The sequence below is a fragment of the Carassius auratus genome, chromosome 12 (genome assembly GCF_003368295.1).
Source record: "Carassius auratus strain Wakin chromosome 12, ASM336829v1, whole genome shotgun sequence".
Taxonomy (NCBI): domain Eukaryota; kingdom Metazoa; phylum Chordata; class Actinopteri; order Cypriniformes; family Cyprinidae; genus Carassius; species Carassius auratus.
The window spans coordinates 4,994,549-5,017,286 of record NC_039254.1 but is presented as its reverse complement, the minus strand read 5'-3'; the positions used below and the strand labels follow the sequence as shown (position 1 = coordinate 5,017,286).

The 22,738-nt window shown below is 41.0% G+C and overlaps 1 protein-coding gene across 3 annotated transcripts; it reads left to right on the top strand.

Moving 5' to 3' along the window:
- Positions 1-1,784: 1,784 nt before the first annotated feature.
- Positions 1,785-13,935, top strand: LOC113111577 (pleckstrin homology domain-containing family S member 1-like). 3 transcript variants are annotated; one of them, XM_026276454.1, is made up of 12 exons: positions 9,506-9,670; positions 9,999-10,043; positions 10,149-10,243; positions 10,347-10,462; positions 10,540-10,686; positions 10,778-10,868; positions 11,131-11,298; positions 11,377-11,465; positions 11,585-11,638; positions 12,674-12,763; positions 12,882-12,960; positions 13,051-13,935. In XM_026276454.1, the coding sequence occupies exons 2-12, from the start codon at positions 10,022-10,024 to the stop codon at positions 13,156-13,158; spliced, it is 1,059 nt and encodes a 352-aa protein (XP_026132239.1). In that variant the 5' UTR covers positions 9,506-9,670; positions 9,999-10,021; the 3' UTR covers positions 13,159-13,935. The 3 variants fall into 3 exon arrangements, with proteins under 3 accessions (XP_026132240.1, XP_026132238.1, XP_026132239.1); XM_026276455.1 differs by lacking the exons at positions 9,506-9,670; positions 9,999-10,043 and adding an exon at positions 1,785-1,898; XM_026276453.1 differs by lacking the exons at positions 9,506-9,670; positions 9,999-10,043 and adding an exon at positions 8,470-8,523.
- The last annotated feature ends 8,803 nt before the right edge of the window (positions 13,936-22,738 follow it).

The following is a 22,738-nucleotide window of genomic DNA, read 5'->3' as shown; positions in this document are numbered from 1 at the left end:
GCCTTCAATGACCTTCTTATAGACACAGTAGAATAGATACTAGAGCCCGACCGATATATCGGCCGGCCGATATTATCGGCCGATATGAGCTAATTGCATTTAAATCGGCATCGGCGTTTATAACGGCCGATGAAACATGAGAAACAGTCTCATATTCTTCATTCATGTTATGAGTGTTGCATAGTTTGCCCACCAGAGGGCGGTCTGCAGCTCCAGAGTTGCAACAGCGCCAGAAATCCACAAAGAAGAAAGCGATCAGCCAAGCCACCCAGGTGAGTCTGTCCTTCGTCATGTGAAATGATTGTAGATTTAGTTCATACACTGTATATAAAAACGGTGTGGTAGTTCTAGTTAACGGTCCTATCATTATCACTTCTAAATATTCTGTAACATCACTTACAGCAGCTAATGCATTGCTATATTAGATTAGCCACAAAGCTAATACCATGTTTATCAGTGGAAGAGCGCGAACGTTAATAAGAGGTCGAACTATAAAGTTAGCGTTTAGTGCTTATTCTATTGCGGTGTGTTTCCCACATAATGACCGCGTAATGGGCCTTTCACACAGGACGCGGTATGCACAGCGCTTGGCCGCTTGGTTTAGCGTTGCCTTTCAGATACAACGCGATTTGCCCTGCTCTGCGCTATGGCGTAGGCGGAGTTTTAAAAACTTTTAGCGGGAGCTCTTTCATAGTCTGTTGTTCCTCTTTTCGGTCAGCAGCAAACATGTATCTGTCCCGTTGTAAGAAGCGAGCGATAGCACTAGTCCTGCTGATGAGAATTAAGAGAGAAGCAAGGAAGAAGAGGCTACCCTCAGGCCCAGGGAACAATTTGGTGAATTCAGGCTGGTTACGTTACTCTAACGCTAATATAGCTTCCTTTTTAGCAGGCCCCTTAAATGCTTGCTATTAACTTGTTTGAAGGTGGTTCTTCTCAAAATTGACAGCGGTGTGTTCATGGCACTAACGTTAACCATTTTGATTCAGACTGCACAAAGAGAAGAGGAGAAGATATACGGGTCCGTTGTGAATGTGTCTGTGAGAGCAAATATAGTGTAGTTACAGTAACTACAGTAGGTGCGTCAGAAATGATTAACTCAGAGGGGACATGTAAATAAATGTGAGCTGAACAAGCGCTTTTTTCTTTTCTTTTTTTTTCTTACATATTGTTTCAAAGCAGCTTTACAGACATAACAGGAAAATGTTGAAATAATATTGTTAAATATAAGGAGGTTAATACCTATTGCTTGACAAATAAAAAAATATATATATATTTCTCATTTTTGCCTATGTAGGAGATCCCTGTTTATTATTATTATAATTCTAATGATGACATGAGTAATGATACATGGTGATATTATTAATACACATGCTTATTCTTTCTATGTCTCTCTTTCTGCCCTACAGATGGCTGAAAAGGGTGAATGATGTAGCAGCAAAAGTGTGGGACTACTTCTGCAAATACTTTAACTTTAGTATTATAATTTATTTACAGTACACACACAGACTGTTAAAATCAGCTTCAACTGGAATAAAGTAAAAGTGTTAAATGTTTAAAATCAGACTGTTTTTTGATCGTTAAAAAATATATACTTTTGATGTGCAATTGTTTAGTGATTGAGACCGTAATCTAAGGCTTTTTTTTACATAAATCCCTTCTGGAAAATGGTTTATACAGCCCACATACATAGAACAGGCAGATATTTTGCCATTGAATGTTATGTAAGTGCAGCTTATAGCAAATGGGTCTAATATCCAGTTTATTTTCAAAATCAAAATATCGGCTTATAAATCGGCTCTTTTCAAGTTAATATCGGCATCGGCATCGGCCCCCAAAAATCCATATCGGTCGGGCTCTAATAGATACAGACATACGTATGAAGACTAAGCAAGGACGAGGTAAGATGATGATTCACAGTTAAAGAATGTTTTGGTTTTTTCTCACTACATTCAGACAGCTATAAATAATGCTAACGGAATCACCTGGAGGTAAAACTCACTATTCGGTGGCTCATAGGATCCCAGCCTCTGCACTCTGAACCCTGTCTATCATAATACCCATGTTTCCACTGTCGAGCTTAAACCAGGCGTGCTAGTGCGTGCCAGAGCCAGTCGCATTTCCACTGTCACTTCCGGGGCTTGATCGTGCCTCATCGGGGCTTCCTTGGGGCCAACGGCCAGGGTTTTTTTGGCCCGATGAAAACCTTGGGCCAAGCGGGCCAGCTGGGGCTAGAGGAGGAGTTATGAAGTTTCTCCCCGTCTGGAGAGTGTCAGTGCTGTGGATCATTACAGGAAGAAAACAGCAATAACACCAGTAGTATTAAAGACTTTTTTAAATAATTTGAGATCAAAACTCATTCTTAGTCAGCAGCGAGTGTTTGAAATAACTTGATTTTATTTAGTAACATATTTTATCTGTCATAAGTCTCAAGAGTTTAGCTCCGCATAGAATGTGTCATCAAAATAAAATAATGATTTTTGTTCGGGTACTTTTATAAAAATGGAGTCAGCGCTGCGGATCATAACAAAAAGCAGCTATAATGCCAGCATTAAAAACTTTTTTTAATAAGTTGAGCTCAAAACTCACTTTCAGTAAGCAGCGTGTGTTTGAAATAATTTGATCCGATGTGGAAGCGTTTAAAATAAATAAAATACAAATACATTTCTGTGATTGAATTTTTGAGTCCTGATACATTAATTCATTATGATCAATGTATCAATTATTCTATAGCAAAACATAGATGCTTTTGAATATGAATATTTAACAAAGCATACAAACACACGGCCACTTTTATCATGTTCGTTTTGTGATGGCGCTAGTCTCAGTGACTTATTTCTTAGTTTTCTGCTAACTTCTCTTTGTTGGTGAAATGATGGTTGTGTGACGTTGTTCTGAGAGGCGTGTAAACGGCGTGTTTTAGTGACGCGCAGCGTAGCTTCAGGCTCGACTGTGGAAACCCTGCGCTATTCTAGCCTCAGTGCTACTGGCCCGGGGCTATCAGCCCCACCCAGCCCACCTTAAGCCCTGGCTCGCACGGGCCCGACAGTGGAAATGCGGCTAATGAGGAAACAAGAAACTAATATCTTGTGAATTCATCACCATTGAGATATTAGAAATGTGGCTGTGGAATTTTAAAGCTCATTCATTAAAGTCTGATCATACAGGTGGAAAACAAGGTGTAAATGAAGAACAGAAGAGCAGTCAGGTTCTCTGAAGTAACTTGTCCTCTTTTGACTGTATTCACGAGTTCACCCTTACATCTAATCTGAAGGCAAATAGTAGGCATATTTTGGCGTGCTGTCCTGGGGGAGGGGTCCGGGCCCGGAGCATAGCCCGAACCCAAATAACTCCCCCTATCCCAATTTGGGATAAATAGATTAGAAGTGAGGAGTTGGGGTGGAGGAGGGTTGCCGAAAAACTGTCGTGGGACAGGAGGTAGGAAGACTGGATATATATACGCGTGCGTGCTATAAGATGATTCGCTAAACGAGATGCACCTGTACCAAATTGGATGATTATCTGATCGTGCTTCTCCCGAACTTTGTTAATAAAACCACATTTCACGAGTTCACCCTTACATCTAATCTGAAGGCAAATAGTAGGCATATTTTGGCGTGCTGTCCTGGGGGAGGGGTCCGGGCCCGGAGCATAGCCCGAACCCAAATAACTCCCCAAAAGAAGCTTAAAGCCATAGGACAGCAGCCAGAGAGATAAAATTTAGTTGCCCCCCAAAATATGCGTGTTGGGAAGAAAATGCAGAGCGACCTGGAGAGCCCGTGCAGTGTTCGACGAGAGCTGCGGCTCGCAACGTCTTACCAGCGAGCCCTCCATGCCGCTTATGGGAGGAGCACAATGCCAGATATCAAGAAATGAGGGACTCTTGCTGCCTCCGAAGGGAGCTGCGGCTCTGCTGCACCGGAAGGGAGAGTCCCTCTTGCGGCTGAGTACGAGGCGCGGTTTGTTGCATCTGATGGAGGGCTCTCACTGCGACTGAAGGGAGCCAGCGACTGTATCCCATCGGGAGGGAGATCCCTGGCCGCCATAGAGTATGCAACATAACTCGGACGGGGGGTTCACACTGCGACCGAAGGGAGCCGTGGGTCTGCTGCACCAGAAGGGAGAGCCCCGTCAGATGCTAAATAGGCAATGAGATTCGAGCCGCGGTTTGGCGCGTCGGATGAAGGGCTCCTAATGCAACCGAAGGGAGCCAGCGGCTGTACCCCATCGGGAGGGAGATCCCTAGCCATCGTGGAGCATGCAACATAACTCAGATGGGGGGTTCACACTGCGACCGAAGGGAGCTGTGGGTCTGCTGCACCGGAAGAGGAGCCCTAGTCCGATGCTGAGAAGGCAAAGAGACGCGACTGTTGGAGGGACTCCCGCTGCATCCGAAGGGAGCTGCGGCTCTGCTGCACCGGAAGGGGGAGTCCCCCATTGCGGGTTTATGGAGGCGCGTTTTTTTTTTTTGCCTCTGAGGGTTCTCCCAGCCTCCGTAGGGGGTTCGCAACTCTGCAGCAGGAGTGCTGCCCCGGAGGGGAGAGCCCTGATTGACGCTAACTAGAATACGACTGTTGGAGGGACTTTTGCTGCGTCCGAAGGGAGCTGCGGCTCTGCTGCACCGGAAAGGCGAGTCCCCCTTGCGAAGCGAGGCATGGCTTGATGCGTCTGATGGAGGGCTCTCACTGCGACCGAAGGGAGCCAGCAGCTCTATTCCCCCGGGAGGGAGAACCTTATCCGCCCTTGAGCATGCAACATAACTCAGACGGGGGGTTCACCCTGCGACCGAAGGGAGCCGTGGGTCTGCTGCACCGGAAGGGAGAGCCCCATCAGATGCAGAATAGGCAAGAAGATTCGAGGAACGGTTTGATGCATCGGATGGAGGGCTCCTGCTGCGACCGAAGGGAGCCAGCGGCTGTGTTCCCCCGGGAGGGAGATCCCGGTCCGCCCTTGAGCATGCAACATAACTCAGACGGGGGGTTCACCCTGCGACCGAAGGGAGCCGTGGGTCTGCTGCACCGGTAGGGGAGCCCCGTCCGATACGGAGTAGGCAAGAAAACGCGACTGATGGAGGGACTCTCGCTGCGTCCGAAGGGAGCTGCGGCTCTGCTGCACCGGAAGGGAGAGTCCCCCTTGCGACTGTATAAGCGGCTTAATTTGATGCATCGGATGGAGGGCTGTCACAACGACCGAAGGGGGCCTGTGGCTCTGCTGCACCGGGAGGGATAACCCCGTCTGCCGCTGAGCGCGCAGCGCAACTCAATGACAGATGAAAGGCTCACACTGCGACCGAAGGGAGCCACTGCCCAGCTGCACCGGAAGGGAGAGCCCTGTCCGATGCTGAAATAGGCAAGGAGATTGTAACGATGGCTGGAGGGCCCTTACTTTGGCCGAAGAAACGATAACTGAGAGGCTTCTATTATTCAAGTACACAACATGATTTAAGGAGGAATATATAAATTTTTTTTTTTTTTTTTTTTTTTTTTTTTTTAAATGTCTGATGAACAACAACCGAGGGCATCTATCGGATTATGTGAGAGGCCCCTTTTGAGCTGCTTAAGATTAGGGCTGAAACGATTCCTCGAGTAACGCGATTACAAAAAATGATGTAGGCAAATTCCTCTGCTTCGAAGCCTCTTTTAATTTATTCTAAATCTCACGTCGGGTTCTTTCGCAATGAATTTTTTTTTTTTTTTTTTTTTTTGAATGAATTAATCAAAATAGGTAATTGCACTTACATCCGATTCACGAATTAATATCTCTAAATATTAAGACGGAACAGTGTTTAAATGTAAATCCTGCATGTTCTGTGTGTCTCTGTTAATGAATGGAGCAGGAGCGCGACTTCCTTTTTCACACACACACTGAAGCGCGCATTACTCTCACGGTAATTTCTGCGTCTGCTGTCTCACTAAATGAGGACTTGAACACATGAACAACATCTCCAGAACTGCTCTGACAGTCAGTTCATGAGCATTTGACTTTAAGTAAAACTAGCGTCACATCACATACACAGAACTGAAAAGGTACGTCAACCCGACTAAATAAAGGTCCGGGGTCCTGACATTTTATCCTACCCATCAGATTTACTGTGCATGCGCACATCAGTATAATTAAGCAACAACACATTTTGTTACTCGATTAATTTTTTTTTTTTTTTTTTTTTTTTTTTTTAATACCAGAGTCGTTGATGAAATGAGGGTCCATCGTGAATTTAGATTGGGCGTTCCGGAGTTAGACAAAAGCGAGCCTGATGAGGTTGAATTGGAGAATGGACATAAAATATATATTTTTATTTATTTATTTATTTATTTATTTATTTATTTTTGAGGCTCTTGCGGCAGCGAGAATTGCGGCAGTAGGGAAGGATGGAAAGGGCTCCTGCGGGAGCAGACACTGCTATGGCAGTGGTGAAATATAGGTAGAGGCTCCTGCGGAAGCGGAGACTGCTGCGGCAGTGAGGAAAAAACAGAAAAGGCTCCTGCGGGAGCGGACAATGCTGCGGCGGTGGGGAGATACAGAGAAAGCTCCTGCGGAAGGATGGCTGAAGTGAGGATTGACCATTACAGATAGATAGGGCATGTTAGGAGAGTTAGCTATGGTAGATTAGGAGTTTTAGTGAAAGGGGATGAGCTGGCGTTAGAGGGGTTGGCTGAAGAGGGTTCGAGATAGATATATAAATAAATAAAATAATCGGCCTGACCAATAATAGGTCTTGGTACCCTCTGCCTTCTGGCAAATCTGGAGCTGGAGGCCACTGAACAGAAAAATGGTTAGTAGCATGAGGGAGCGGAAGAGTTGAGGGCGCGTTTACGAATGGAGGCGGCCTCACGTTTGCTTCAGCTGCTGTAGCTGTGGGTCGTGGGAAGGGGCTGGGGTGTGTGATGTCTTGAAGAACCTGTGTAGCCTGCACTGCTAGCAGAAGTAACAGGATGGAAATACTGAGATGTGCAGGCCCGTGTTGCAAGTAAAAGTAGCTTCATGCTTGCTTTGGCTGCTGTAGTTGTTGGCTGATTTGACAATTGCTCAAACCTTGTCTGAATTAATACAGTCCTGTTGGAAAAGCATCTTTTCCTCTTGTTTTGGCCTTTGGGCCCTTTTAAACAGCCTCCGGAGCAGATAAATTTGGGATGCTGTTTTCCTGTTGTAGTATGGACTGTGAAAATAGAGGCTTTGAAACAATGTAGCATGTTTAGTTTTATAAACCATTGTACCAATAGACATGTCTATAGCAGTAACGTTAATTGCAGTAATTCAAATTCAAGCCGTTTCTAAAGACATTTACTTTGCATGCTTTTCATATAACAGTCCTAAAAAGACGATAGAAAATTTACTCACACTTGTTGTTCTGCAGCCAAACACGAGGCAGTAGCGTGAAAAATTCTGAATAATCATGCCAGTTAATGGTGAAATATGTCCTTAAATAATTGATCCTGCCGGAATAATTGCATGAAACTTATGTCTGTATCATCTCAGTGAGGTTTAAACATGCACAGTAAAGCAAATGTAATGTCTTTAGACATTTCGGTGTGGATGACAACTCTGCAAAAAGCCTTTGCTTCGTGGTTAAAAAGTGGCATCGTCATCGGACAGAGTTAAGTCATAACGCCGTTTAACAAATTTTGGCGTCTTCATAAGCGCATTCTATATATAACGTCTATTTAAATTGTTCAGATGAGCAAATCACGAGGTTTTCTTGCATGATTAGCATTTTAATTGTTTGGTCAGACGGTTCATATATTGATCTATATATTCACGTTCATAAATCGGGGATTAAACGTGGAATTTATCTTTTGTATGCTAAATATGTAAACAATATGTGCACAGTACCTATAACTGCGCTTTACATTTTGCAAGATTGACATGCTAAATGGCTAACTGACCCGGTTTACTCTCATCTTAACAAAATTGATAAGAGTTCCTTGCGTTTACGAACGACATGTATCTGTTTAATCAACTCGACATGTATACCGGTTTAGTCCTTTCGTTCACGAATGAGAGCTCTCGATCTCTGAGACTCATATGAAACTCGCTCATTGTGGATGACAACTCTGAAAAATTCTTCATGAATGAGTGTAAACCGAGAACGATTCGTTCGCCTAGAAGATTCATTCGAAAAAACGATTCTTTCACGAACGACATGCCACTACAACAACGCACGGTCTTCGCCGCTAGTGGAGGCAGCATCGAACTGCGACACGGCTGAAAAAGCGAGAGAGGTTTACTGCGGGGAGAACTGGAGCACGGCTGCGATCCAGCATTATAAGAGAGCCCGGTCCTGGCGAGAAAATCGTGTTGCCGAGTGAGGCGAGCTCAAGGATTTGCACGAGCTTTTGGCCACAACGTGTGGCTTGGCGAGAAGAGCAGCTGACGCGATGACGCTTGTTGGTGTTCGGCGGATAGATATCTTCGTCGGAAGGAAGATTGGGCCTGTGATAAGATGACGGACAGCGCGAACCGAATGCTGACAGAGCGAACCGAATGCTGACAGACGGTCTATGCCGAAAAACTGTCGTGGGACAGGAGGTAGGAAGACTGGATATATATACGCGTGCGTGCTATAAGATGATTAGCTAAACGAGATGCACCTGTACCAAATTGGATGATTATCTGATCGTGCTTCTCCCGAACTTTGTTAATAAAACCACATTTACTTTATAAGTATGAAGGTTAATTCACATTGAAGATGTTTGATGATTTTTAAAGAGGCACTTTTTTTCTTTTTTTTACAATGCCAAAAGTATGAGGTACTTTATATACTGTGTATATATACTGTCTGTCATTGTGTATTTTGTTTTGCAAAGAATTTAACCAATTTAGTATTGTTTCTAGTCTTTATGCATTGGTTCAAATGTTTCAGTCACTCTTTAGATTGATAATTATTGAATAACATGTAGTCTACATAAATATCTACATTGATTATGCAGTGAAAAAAGCTTGTATTTGTCCTCTGTTATGAGAAGTACTATTAAACTTTTGGAAAAAAAAAAAATTATTTTATGTTATAAAAATCAAAATATTTTTTATATGATTAGATATTACGTTGACAAATGTCTAGAATCTATTTTCAAATAATCTCTGAAACATAAAGAACATAAAATCATATGGTTCACTGCTGTTTTTTTTTTTTTTTTTTGGCACCTTAAATAGTTGTCCACACAAACTGTTGGATACCAAAATAAAGCTTGGACATTTCTGACTTAAAAATGTGTCTCATGCATTTCATACAAGTGTATATAAATAAACTGAAATCATCAAGAGAACCAAAGCCTGGGGAATCAAAAGTGCATGTGCACGGAAAATAAATATGCAACAAAAGCATAAAAAACACAAATAAAAAGCATACAAATCTAGAATCCAAAAATCTGAAATGGTGTTTAGTCTATGAGTGTATATGTGTACTAATTCAGTCACAGCTAACAGTAATTTATTTTTGTAGTAGGATGTTTTCCACAATAACTTAATGGCATGAACTTGTTTGTCTGGTAAGTTCTCCAAAGGAATGACAAAGTCATAGGGGAGGAACTTAAACATGATCTCACATAAAATCAGAAACAACTCCTGCATAACACTCTGTAAGAGACAACGGATCTTTAGTTTCCTCCTATACTTAAATCATATCATACATGTTGTGAGGACTCTTCAGAAGACTGAGATTTTACTGTGACACAAGGTAAACTAATAATACTATAGAATATGGCTACTGATTGCATGATTACGCTTTGTGATGCTTGTAACACATAGAGAAATAATGTTAATACTATTCATCTGAGAGAAATAAAAGAAAGTTGAAACATTATGTCTTTTCTGAAATATGGCGGAGGGTTCATTACCATTACACTGTAATTAATCTTGTGCTGCTGACATTGACACAGCACTGAATATTAATTTACAAAAGCATACATCGCTGTTGTTTACTTCTGTTTATCTGATATAGCTGATATATATCAGTGGCTTACAGTAAAAAGAAAAAAAATGTAAACATGTTACATCTATTTTAGAACTTAAAGCAAACAACATCAGGATGTCCAACAACAAGAAATCTTGTAAGTTTAAAACATCTTAGGAAAAATGGGATAATCTAGGAACTTAAACACTAATTGGAAATGTGCAGCATTTAATGCTGATCAGTTTTAACTATGTTTCTCCAGCAACGGCTACAACATTTTACAGTGAACCAGCAGTGGAGGAACTGTACACTGGATACCTGGTCAAGTCCCCACCTCTGACCCTGACTAAAAACACTGTACGTCTCATATCGCAATTCAACCTTGAAACTTAAGCATCTGCGGTCTGCAAAGACAGTTCCTTGGTTTATGAAACTTAGCAGTTTTATATATCTTTTACAGAAATCATGGAAGAATCGTTTCTTTGTGCTCTCCAAGATCGGTGAAAACACCTTCCAGCTGACATATCATGCAGACGAAAAGAGAGACAAACCCTTGGGAGTGATAGACATTTCTAAGTAAGGAAAAGACTGTCACATAAATAAATACATGAAGTATTTCCATGCTAAAATGAGAATGTCTTCCTGTTTCAAAGGATCAGCTTGCTGTTCATTAGCCCTGAGACACATCAGAAGTGGGACTGGGTCAAGAAACAAGCAAAGGGCTCTCCATCCTCTGTGCTGTTCTTGAAAGTGGAAGACGAGAAACAATCTAGAGAATATTTCCTCATTGGAAAAGACCGGTTTGTCCCCATTATTTTAACCATTATCTCCCATTGCCATCACAACCTAGTTCCACGAAAGAAGTGTTAAATGTTTTCATTGTGTTTTCAGTGCTGATGTGGATGGTTGGCTCAATGCATTATTCAAGGCGATGAAGACCCAGAAATCACAAAATAAACTACAACACACAGATGATAGTCAGGTAAACAAACCCTCTCTTTCTTCCTCTGTGTCTTTACATAGATGCTTAAATAAACTCTCATTCATGTTTGAGCACACCTACTGATACTTACTATCATTTTCTACATTTGAGAACATTTGGAAATACGGCGATTATGCAGTAACCAAAAATGTATTATTCTTGATCAGAAGGTTTTAGCATCATAACAAACCAAACATTCAGTCAAGTGTACCAAAACTTTTGAGAGGTTGTGAATGCTCACATGCTTTACCTTTTTCCACAGGACAAGAGATCTAGATCAATTACTCTACCTGCAGACCTTTCAGAACCAAACGGTGAAGATCAGGCTGATAACAGACGGTCAGCATTTGAATTAACTTCTCTGCCACAATACGATCATTATGACTATCCCCGCAAGCTGAGCGAACCTCCAATACCAGTAACACGCAAGGTTTTACACATTCAAACACAGTTTCTTTCACATATCCATATGATGAAAATACACAAATAAAACCCAAACCTCTATCAGATTCCAGTTATTAAGGAAAAAGATGAGAAGGAAGGGAAGCAGGATGAACCTCCAGAGGACAACAGTGAATACATGACCATGGGATCAGTGTAAGTGTTTGAGAGCACTTTTCTTCTTAACTGGCCTCGTGGAATGCACTCTGTTGATAAAATACAACTCTCAGAGACTTAGAGTTTAATTTAAGTGTTCTGTGATCTTTTCCGATTAGGCAAAGGATGAAAGATGACCAACAGGAGGATGACAAAGCATGCAAAGAGAAAAAGTAATTCTGATTCACAGTTACAGTATTTATCATGAGATCACACTATTGTGTACGATATGCAAGATACGATAAATATATGAATTATCATCAGCATGTTATTGTTTGCCACATTTAAATTTTTCCTCCATGTCCAAGATGCAACATATATATAAGTCCGCAAATCAACACTGTTTCTTAGTATCAATTAGCAGTCTATCTTGCTGTTTAAAGAGTTGCAACCTTTCTTAGTCTTGCTCAACAGGTCTTTTTTGGATGATTTCTCAAACGAAAGCAAACACTTGGCAAGGTTTTATCATACCTGAGAGATTCAGTCATCACAATGTTTAAACTCTAAACAAGGATATGTTCTGTGGTGGTTTGACCCTTGCTCAATATGATTTGTTTTGTCTCCCTCAGTGAAGTTTGCAGGCATTCTAATCAGTCTTCCGTTGTCTACACTGAAAACTGTGGCTCAACCAAGTCTAACAACAGATGATTTTTATCATTTCAAACAGGGCTGTAACCACCATATTCAGATTAGCTGGTTACCCAACCCGATCTCACGGCAATTCGTACATTTTTCACAAGGTGGTTTATTCGTACTAATTTGTACGACCACACTCGTACAAATTCATACGATTGTTGCCAAATCGTACTTATTTTACAAGTTGCACAATTTGTATGATTTTGTACGAATGACCTACACCTAACCCCGCCCCTAAACCTAACCATCACTGGGGTCCTTATAAAATCATACGAGTGAGGTCGTACAAATTCGTACGAATAAGCCACCTCGTAAAATACATACGAATTGGTCGTGAGATAGCGTTGGGTTACCAGTATAGTGTCTGACACTTTAATGATATAATTATTATTAGTGGTCTGCGCTAATTTTAAATATGTGGTTACATCTTTAACTTCAGTACTGCAAATAGCATTAGCAGGGTGCTTCTGCTTTAGAGAAAAAAGCCATGATTTTCCTAATTAAAATCCTCAGATATATTTTTAGCACTGTGGTTATGATAAATGTGGTATTTGCATGTTTCTTCTTTGTAGTGAATCGGAAACAAATGTTGAGAAGGAGGTCATCGGTAGTCAAAATGGTGTGACAAACAATCTGTTCTTGGCACAAGGCGGCACACCATGGTACAACTCTACAATAGATAATTAATGACATAGGCTGTTCTAGAATCAATGGTAATAAAAGTAGAAATGAAATACTTACCATGTATTATATTTCATCTCTTATTATCCTCTTCTACAGTTTAAAGGGGAATCAGAGCCTGCCCCCAGACACAGTACAAGCGATTCAGAACTGCATAAAAACACTAACCAAAAAGGAGGTAAGATGATAATTCACAGTAAAGAAATTGGCTTTATTTCTATAACTGTAATCAGAGACCTATAAATAAAGTTACTGAAATTACCTGCAGGCAAAACTCCTAATTCAACGGCTTCCAGACCTCACTCTGAAACCTGCCCAACACACTGAGGACACAAAACAAAGGCTAATGCAAAATCTCTTTTCACCATCGAAATAATAGAAATGTTGTACACGTCTAATTTAAGGGTCACAGGGTCTATGGGACATTAAAGCTCATTCTTTTATGTCTTATGTACATAAAATTAAGTATGTGCCCTAGTAAAAAGAAAAGAAAAAAGTACTATTTAAAATACATTTATTTCATACTAAGTATAGCATATTTACTGACATAGTATTTGAGACTTACTGATATAAAAAATAATTATGATGAAACTTTATTTGGAGTACTACTTGTGCACAATGCACATTTCTTAATATTAAGCCTAAAAATGTCTTTTAATGCCACTATTGACAAATAATATCAGACTTTAAATGCAAGATATTTAAGGTGTACCACTTTAGCACAATCAAATATACTTCAGTATATCTGCACAATTAAAGTGCATTAAGCACAAAATTAGTTCTTCCAATTTCGCAGACTTTGAGTATACCAGTTTACCCTACCAAAAACTGCAGGGTATTTTTATGAAGTATTTGTAGTATACTTAGCATGAAATAAATGTATTTCTAATACATTTTAGTATATTTCCTTTACACTAGGGTGGTAGTGGGTACTGTATATATTTGTTTGTTTGAAGAACAAGTGTCAAGTATTACTTAAAATGTAGGATGAGAGATAACCCACAGTGAAAAACAGTAGTAAGCCTATTTTATATATAGATTAATTATGTTTTAGAAAGCATGCATCTTGCACATTGTTACACTGTGAAGTGTTATTAAACTTACCATTTAACAGTTTCTGTTTCTTTTTTTATTTTGCTGTGTACATGCGATAATAAATCGGTGCATAAAAATTATATTAGTATTTTATTTCTTAAAAAAGGGCAACAAACGTTATTAAAAAATGATTTTAACACATTAAACTATCTATACAACTTACCATTCATATTCATTGGTTATACCTCATAACTCCCTCTATTGTTTAAACAGACTGTGTACATTTATATTCATTTCACAAACTCATGATGAATGGATGAACACAGATGTTGTTGTTCTCTGTAAGATGTGGTTGTGGTTGTCTGTCTCTGTAGGGTTTTTTTTTTATACCTGTAGTTTCCTCCAAACAACCACACATTGGCTCTGAAGGAAACCAGTTTTTCTGTATTCTTTAACAAACGCAACTGATTTTTCACAAGTGCATCTTAAGGCACTGAAATGCAATATGAACAATAAGATGTTGATCAGAAACTTCTGTACTCAGAAAACACAAGTTTATGAAAAGATAATTTAAATATCTCCTTGCTATTTTTTCAGATATATTAATTACTTTTGCTGGTGCTTTGCTGCAAGCTTTATGTACACGCAAATAAAGATGGAGCAGCTCTAAGGGGTGCTGGAAAGCTGTTCCACAATCTAGGGCACCATCACAGAGAAAGCTCTATCGCCTCTACGTTGCAGCCTTGTAGAGGGAACCAATAGTAGTTTACGATTACTAGATCTTAAATCTCTGGAAAAGTTGTAAGGGTGCAGCAATTCAGAAAGGTAATGCAGAGCGAGATTTAGCAAACCTTTATAATCAAATAAGAGGATTTTCAAATTTATCCTAGAGTTAACAGGAAGCCAATGAAGTGCTTGCAGAACGGGGGTGGCAGAATCATATTTGCGGCCTTTAAAAAAAAAAAAAATGGCTGCTGCGTTTTGGATCAATTGTAAACGAGCTACTTGGGACTTTGAAATGCCACAATACAAAGAGTTGCAATAGTCCAATCAAGAAGTGATAAACGCATGAATAGCTATCTCAAGAGGTCAAGAGCTATCTATCTTCCGGCAGACAGTGTTTAATTTTAGTGAGTAAGCGGAGCTGGAAAAAGCTAGAGGCAAAAACTGAGGAGACGTGTTTCTCGAGAGTGAGCCGACTGTCTAAGAATACACCAAGGTTCTTAACACACTTTGACAAATAAAGTAGTTTTGCTTTCACAACGAAACACACAGCGTCTCCATGACATGGCGGCGGTGGAACAGCAAGAATATTAGTTAAGCCTTTTTTCTTTGTGTGAACATTTGGGCGTTCTTATGCAAATCTTCCCACATTGTGACGTAGACGTGGGGGCGTGTCAGAATGAGCCGTTTTAGGTAGGAGTGGTAGGACTCTTAACTTTTATAAAGGATATCTCTCTGGATTTGAGACTTTAGTCTTTGCAACTTTACAGATCTTCTTTATGCACCAAGAGCTTGTTACACTCCAAAGATAAATGAAATAAATTAATCGCATCATATGACCCATTTAACAAAGTATTAGTGTTTTTCTGTAAGACAACACTTGAATTCCAAATTCTGCATATTCCAAAGAAGCAACAGCATCCAAACTAACAGCAAACATGATTCAGGTGTGTCTAGAATCTATTGAAAATGAACTATAAATGAATCTCTATATGGTGGACGTCGGTCCTTGAGAGCCACATCCCTGCAGAGTTTTGGTTTAACCCTAATCAAACACACTTGAACAAGCTTATCAAGGTCTGAAGGGTAACTAGGAAGCTTCAGGCAGGTGAGTTTTTATTAAGGTTGGAGCTGAACTCTTCAGGACTGCGGCTCTCCAGGACCGGAGTCTACGACCCCTGCTCTGTACTATATATGGATCTTTTTATTCAGGACATCAGATGCATTTAACAGGCAAGTACAAATGTCAAATTATTATTATTATTATTATTTTAAGTTGTAAAAATTTTTTTATCTATGAAATTTCTTGCCTTGATTTGTATCTGACATGCTAATGGTTTGCGGAAAATTTTTCTATCAAAGTAGATGACTGGAGAAAGCAGGGTAGACAGGATTCTTCTAATTCCATCAAAAACCTTGGAAGGCAAAAAACAAAAAAAAACAACAAAAAAAAAACATATTTTTGCATTGAGATTAAATTCATACACCTGCAGATACATTTAGGATAACAAGAAATACTGTATGACATGAGTAAAGATATTATCATGGGCTAATCTATAATTTCATGTTAAAGTTAACCCCCCTGAGTATGATTTCCTAGCAAAGCAGTATTTTCATTCCATACTATGGAACAGTTTCAAATGCATTTCAGTGCCTTTCACAATGATCGGAGGAATCATGGGCTAAAAATGACTTCTAAATATACCATCACCTGCTTCCTGCATTATGTAAAAACAAGTAAGTAAAATACACAAATCTTGATAAATAATGTATTGCTAATGCTAATACATTTTCAGCATACATTTTACATTTAGTTGCATTTGGATTGTTCTTAAACAGTTCATATAAATGAAAACATATTCTGGCCAGTGACACTTAACATTCTAAATTGACCAATAGATACTTAAAATAATAAAATAATAATCAGGTATATTATAAAATTATCACAAAAGTTTAGGATTGGTAAGATTTGTTTAAAAAAAGAAAATGTTATTCAGCAAGGATGAAAAAGAAACAATAAGACCTTCTGATTTTAATAAACATTAGATTAATTTTCTATTTATCAAAGAATCCTGAAAAATAACATCGTTTCCACAAATATATTAAGCACCAAATCAGCATAACAGAATGTTGTCTGAATTTTCATGAGACACTTAAGATTTAAACAGAAATTTCAGCCTTGCTATCACAGAAATAATCAAATTTTAAAAATAATAAGAATGAAATAGAAAACAGATATTTAAAATTGTAACAATACTCTACATTACTGTTTTACTCCAATTTGACCAAATAAATGCAGTCTTAGTGAGCACAAGAGATTTCTTTCAAAAACATTAAATATCATATACCAATCATAAACTTTTGAATGGTAGTGCATGGTAACTCCGGATTAATGAAAAAAATGCACATCCTTAGATGAATGCAAAAAGGTGTTTCCTCATTCTTATGCATTGCTCCTGTCAGTGATGTCAGAATATTTTTGGAAACCACCCCTTGAACTAAAATACCAACTGTCCACTAGCCTGTGAAATTATTACTCAACATTTTCACTATTACCAGTCATTTCTTTCACATATTTGCCTCCTCCATATTTTCATTTACAGTATATTACTAATTATATTATACCCATAATTACACTTCATTGTCAAAAATGTCATGTCTACCCATTTTTTTTTTTGATCGACTTATAACCCATACAAGTTGCACTAATATTTGAGTTATTAACTGATTTTCCATTTTAATAATGTATGAGAACACAAGTCTTTTGAATATTTCTTTTCCTGCAGGAAAATGTCTACATTCATACAGTCATTCAGGGTTGGCTGTATATTGCATCGAGGAAACACCCAAACTTAACATTTATACTTTCATCAAATCAATCAATTCAAATATTTATAGAGAACTTTTTTAAAACAACCTTTTTTTGTTTCTAAAGTGCTGTACAAGCATAATCAAAGTAAAAAAAAATTACACATAACAAAAATAAACAATAACACTAAATACATAAAAATAGCTCTCAAACCGAGTTAAATGCCAGAGCATAAAAATAAGTTTTAAGACTGGATTAAAAAAGAGCAAGTGTTGGGCCTGTCTACCATTTAGAGGCAAGTAATTTCAAAGCTTTGGGGTTGCAGCAGCAAAATGCCCCTTCACCCATGCTTTTTTCTTGTTCGAGGTACAACCAAAAGTAAGCGGACAACTGTATTAAATCAGACATTTTACAAGCTGCAAGTCCATTTAATGAGTTATAAACTTAAACTAAAATCTTAAAAATAAATTCTAAAGCGAACAGGAAGCCAGTGAAGAGAAGCCAATATAGGTTTATTTTTTTTGCACTTGCATGTCCCTGTTAACAGACGAGCAGCAGCATTTTCTACCATCTGTAAATGTTTGAGAGAGGCTTGATTAATATTTACATAGAGGCTATTACAACAGTCAAGGCATGTTGAAATAAAAGCAAGTATGACCCTTTCTAAATCAGTAAAAGACAAAAAAGACTTGACTTTTGATAATCACCACAACTGAAAAAAAAAGATTTAAATATGGAATAAATTGTTTTATCAAATTTAAAGTCACTGTCCATTATAGCTCCCAAGTTCCCTTTCGAAGGGAACTTCGACAATACGTCATCAACGCTATGGGGAAAGCCTCAGGTGTGACAGGTGTCTGAAATCAAATATCAACTCACAGCAATCATGCTGACCGTCGACAGCTGTGAATCATCAGCCGGAATGATGAGCGTGCAACATGGATATGTAAAAAGGGTGCCTTGAAACCACGCCAATATCCTTTTCGTCTTCAGGGACTGTTTTGTCTGATTTAAACGTCTGCTTACAGCGAAAATGAAACGCACATCTAAGGCAAGTCCTACAAATTTTGTGAAATGTGCTGACCCGTGCCCTGACGAGAGTGAGCTGCAGGTGGAAGACGGAAACGATTCTCCTACTGATACTGCAGCAAGTGCTCTCCGGGCTGGGCAAGAGATGGCTGAGGAGGATGAATTTAGATCCTCAACCTCGTCAGCCATCCTGCCCCATGTACACAGAGTTGGTGGAAGTTATGGAGCATGCCACTGACAAACTTCAGTTGCCATGGCGGCGCACTCAGGGAGAGATCGTTGGTGGTCGTTTGGTTGATCGGTTTCTCCCTATACATAGACCACCAGCTCAGCAGAGCCTTCCATTCCTTCCTGATCTCCATTCAGAGATCGAGAGGGCATGGAAGAAACCGTACTCTGCCCATATTCATCGACATCAGCGGGGTAATTTCGCTGATGTTGAGGGGATCGGGGAGTATGGTTATGTGTCGATGCCACCCATTGACGAGACGTTTGCGTACCTGGGCGGGTGTCGACACTAAAAGCTCCGACCCTGCCATCCAAGCCCCTTAAAACCACGCCTCACTTGAATGGCAGAGCGTACATGGCAGCAGGTCAGGCTGGTGCTGCCCTTCATACCATGGCAGTGCTCCAAGCCTACCAAGCTGACCTGCTGCAGGATCTCAACCAGGGGGCAGGGCTGTCCCCTGAGGCGGTCTCTGAGTTGCGCCGGACAACAGATTTATCTCTCCGGGCCACTAAACAGACTGCTGCCACGCTCGGCCGATCGATGGTGGCGATGGTGGCCACGGACAGGCATCTGTGGCTCAACTTGGCTGATATCGGGGAGAAAGAAAAATCCCTTCTGTATACCGCTGAGATCCGGGCCCCAGCCCAGGCAGGCGGGAGGACCTGGTCCGTCTTGCTCTGAGGACCATAGACAGGACCAGAGGTCTAGTGTCGCCTCTCGTGCCCCCCCTCAATGGAGAAGTAGGATGCAGAGGAGGCGAGCCTCCCGCAAGAACAGGGACTTAAGGGAGGTCATTCAGCACAAGCGCAGCAACGCTCAGCGGAAGAGGGTTTGATCTCCCTGGAGGGCCTTTTTCTACCAGCCCTCTCCCTCTTCTTGACTCCCCAGGTGTTTACGTAACACTAGCCCTGGGGATGGGCCTTATGATGAGAACTATGTTCTGATGGCCCGCCATAGCAACTGGTTGATGTGAGCACCTCTTTTAGGCATGTAAAGTGGTGGACCCCAGATTCATTGAGAACTCTCTGGCGAGTCTTCACTCCACACGCCGCAGGTGAACTTTGTGGTTTGTAAAATTCTGTGTGTATAACTAACACTGATTTGTATTTCTCTACAGACCTTGTTCCCTGTATAGACCTAGGGGGTCATTCTTAGAGGAGCAATTAAAGTATCGGACTTTAGGGCCCTGAAGCCTCCCCCAGTTGGTGGCTAGAACGAATTAGGGAGAAGCTCAAAGAAGATTTGGCTTCTGTGCTGAGTATGTGATGGCCTTCCTGTCATAACATTTTATATGCGTGGTGGACCACCGCTCATTTGTTTAGCCTCAGGGCTATTAGCCACCCAGGGGGAGAGTAGTTGGTCTTCCTAAAAAAAAAAAAAAAAAAAAAAAAAAAGGGAGAGCTTTTTTGCTTTAGGTTTAGACTGACGCTGGCTGACAGATGTCTTGCCCATCAGTTTGTGACATTGGTATCCTGAGTACTCACACCCCTGAGCTCTGTAAGGTTTCAGTAGGTTGAGTGTTTCACAGCCTATCAATCAAGTAGACTGTGGCTCCTCCGAGCCCTCAGGTAGATCTATGCTTGTAGGTTGGCCCTCACCCGCGCCGCCTCTGTAGCTGGCCTAGGCTATGCTAGGGATATTCGAGGCGTGTTGCTAAGTATAGCTGCCGCATACAGAGTTCAGCCTCCTCCCTTAAATGGGAGTTGTTGGCCAAGGCTCGCCCCTTTCTCTGCATTTAGGAGTGATAGAGTAATGCAGGGTGGTAGCTGAGGTAGCTGGTAGCTGATCAGTCTGGCAGGGTTAGGCCATCTTTCGCTCTGTGAAGTGACAGTTCGTCAGACCCTGCTGAACAGAGATGTTTGGGCCTCTAGAGCTGGCTCCACTCAGCCCGTTGAGCTAATCGCTTGACCGATGGGTTGAAGTGGGTTGGCTTGCAATTTAGCCCCCCCGTTCCCCTAGGCTGGGCGCAGGACAAATCCCTGTCACCCTTTGGAACCACTTGCATTTAGTAGGTAGGCCCCTAATGGGCAGAATGGCGTATGTTGTACTCCCTGCTATAAGGGTATTGTTTTTTGCTGAGTACACTGCCTTTGGCTGTAGTAACAGTTTTCTGCCGCGAAGGCTGCACGGTTAGGTAGTAGGCCCCAGCAAGCTTCCTTGACCGGATAGCCCCCAAATAGGGCTCCTAGGCCAGCTCACCTTCGGTGGTTGGCCCTGGTAGTTCGGGCAGAAGGCTCACTGCCGAGTATTAGGCCTTAACAGACCTCCTCGGAGGTGGGTCACAACATTGTGGAACATACACTAGGACAAAGCTATAGGAAAAGTTTTTTAATAGTATGGTTCCAGCAGTGTTTGGTAAAGTAGCAGAATAGACTCGCTATCAGCTAGTAGGCCTCTTCAGGCCTCCCTGAAGGTGGGCTCCCACATTTTGTGGTGGTCAGGTAGTAGGCTTTACTAGGCCTCCCTGAGGGTTTAATCCCACATACTGTGGTTACTAGGTGGCAGGCCACACAGGCCTCCCTGAAGCTGAATTCCCGTTTTCTTTTTTTTAACTGCCACGTAATAGGCCTCATAAGGCCTCCCTGAAGGCAAAGCCCCAAAGGCCGTCAACTGGACTGCCAGTCTGGCTCACTATCAGCTATGGTTTTCAGGTAGTAGGCCTCTCCAGGCCTCCCTGAAAGTAAGCTTTCCTGCACTGTTTATCAGGTAGTAGGCCTCACTAGGCCTCCCTGAAGTTGAGCTCCCACATACTGTGGTTGTCAGGTAGTAGGCCTCTCCGGGTCTCCCTGAGAGTAGTTTCACAGTGGTGCTGGGTTTTGTAAGCTAGTGGCCGCTTACTTTCAGTTTAGCAGTCCTTATCAGGCAGCTACCGAAGGTGAGCTTGCACCCTGGCTCGGCTCAAGTTTTTATTCTCTGCTATGGGTTCCCTCCTGGACCCTCTTTATCTTGCTACAGCCTAGTTGCCTACCAGGTAGATCTTATGCTCCCCTCACTGAGGGTCAATATGAGTATGTGGTCTCCTGAGTCTGTTCAGTCGGTCGTAGGCCTCTCATGAGGCCTCCCAGTTAGATCAGTTCTTAGGCCCTCACAGGCCTTCTCAGTGTTTTGAAACTCAAACACTGGGTAGATCCGTGGATCGAGTAGAGAAACTCCCCTCGCTGGCAAGGGTTGTAAAGCAATATGCTGAGTCATACTCTCCAGGATATCCCATCTCTGAGATCCGGGCCGAGTGGTTCACTGCCTGCTCCGCAGTTCCTCGGGCTGGATGCCTTCCTAAAGGCAAGTGTCCAGAGGCTCTGTCTTCAGACAGACAGGAAGTGGCCAGTCTGAAGTGTCTTATGTAGTGACACCAGGTCAGGCCTGTCTGGTGGCATTTCAGGTGGCACGTTCCCCTGAATAGTGACTGGCTGGGGTTCCCTCAGGTTCCCTAGCCACATTCCCTATAAGGGACCCCTTTTAAGAAGTTGAAGTTGTGGTCCTAGGCCCTTGAGCAGGCCCAGGTAGACCTTTGCTTTTTTTTTATTTCGAGAACCGTTCATCCAATCGGCTTCACAAGGTAGTGCAGTGTTGCATTTGGTGCAATATAGATGGACACGCAAGACCCGACATTCAGAATTAATTAACTTTTAGTAAACTACAATCAGAACAGCGCGAGCGAGAAGTGGCGCACCTCACGTGGGCAGGGCTTATGCTCCAAGAACGGACACTGCACTGCACTAGTGATATAAAACGCACACACACACAGGTCTAATAAATTAAGCAAAACTTTTAAGGTAGTCTTATATTTTACAAATTGGCACAGTAAGGGTAGATTTAAATAAAAAAACGAAATTTAAATAAAGAAAAAATGAAATTTAAAGAAAGAAAAAATGAAATTTAAATAAAGAAAAACGAAATTTAAATAAAGAAAAAACAAAATTTAAATTAAAGAAAAAAATTAATTTAAATAAAAAAAACGAAATTCAAATTTAAAGTAAAAAACGAAATTTAAATTAAAGAAAAAACAATTTAAATTAAAGAAAAAACAATTTAAATTAAAGAAAAAACAATTTAAATTAAAGAAAAAACAATTTAAATTAAAGAAAAAACTAAATTGAAATAAAGAAAAAACTAAATTGAAATAAAGAAAAA

Coding starts and splice junctions, on each gene's coding strand:
- LOC113111577 (XM_026276453.1), top strand. CDS start 8,496: ATGCCGAAAAACTGTCGTGGGACAGGAG. Junction 8,524..10,148: donor AAACTGTCGTGGGACAGGAG/GTAGGAAGACTG, acceptor ATGTTTCTCCAG/CAACGGCTACAACATTTTAC. Junction 10,244..10,346: donor TGACCCTGACTAAAAACACT/GTACGTCTCATA, acceptor TATCTTTTACAG/AAATCATGGAAGAATCGTTT.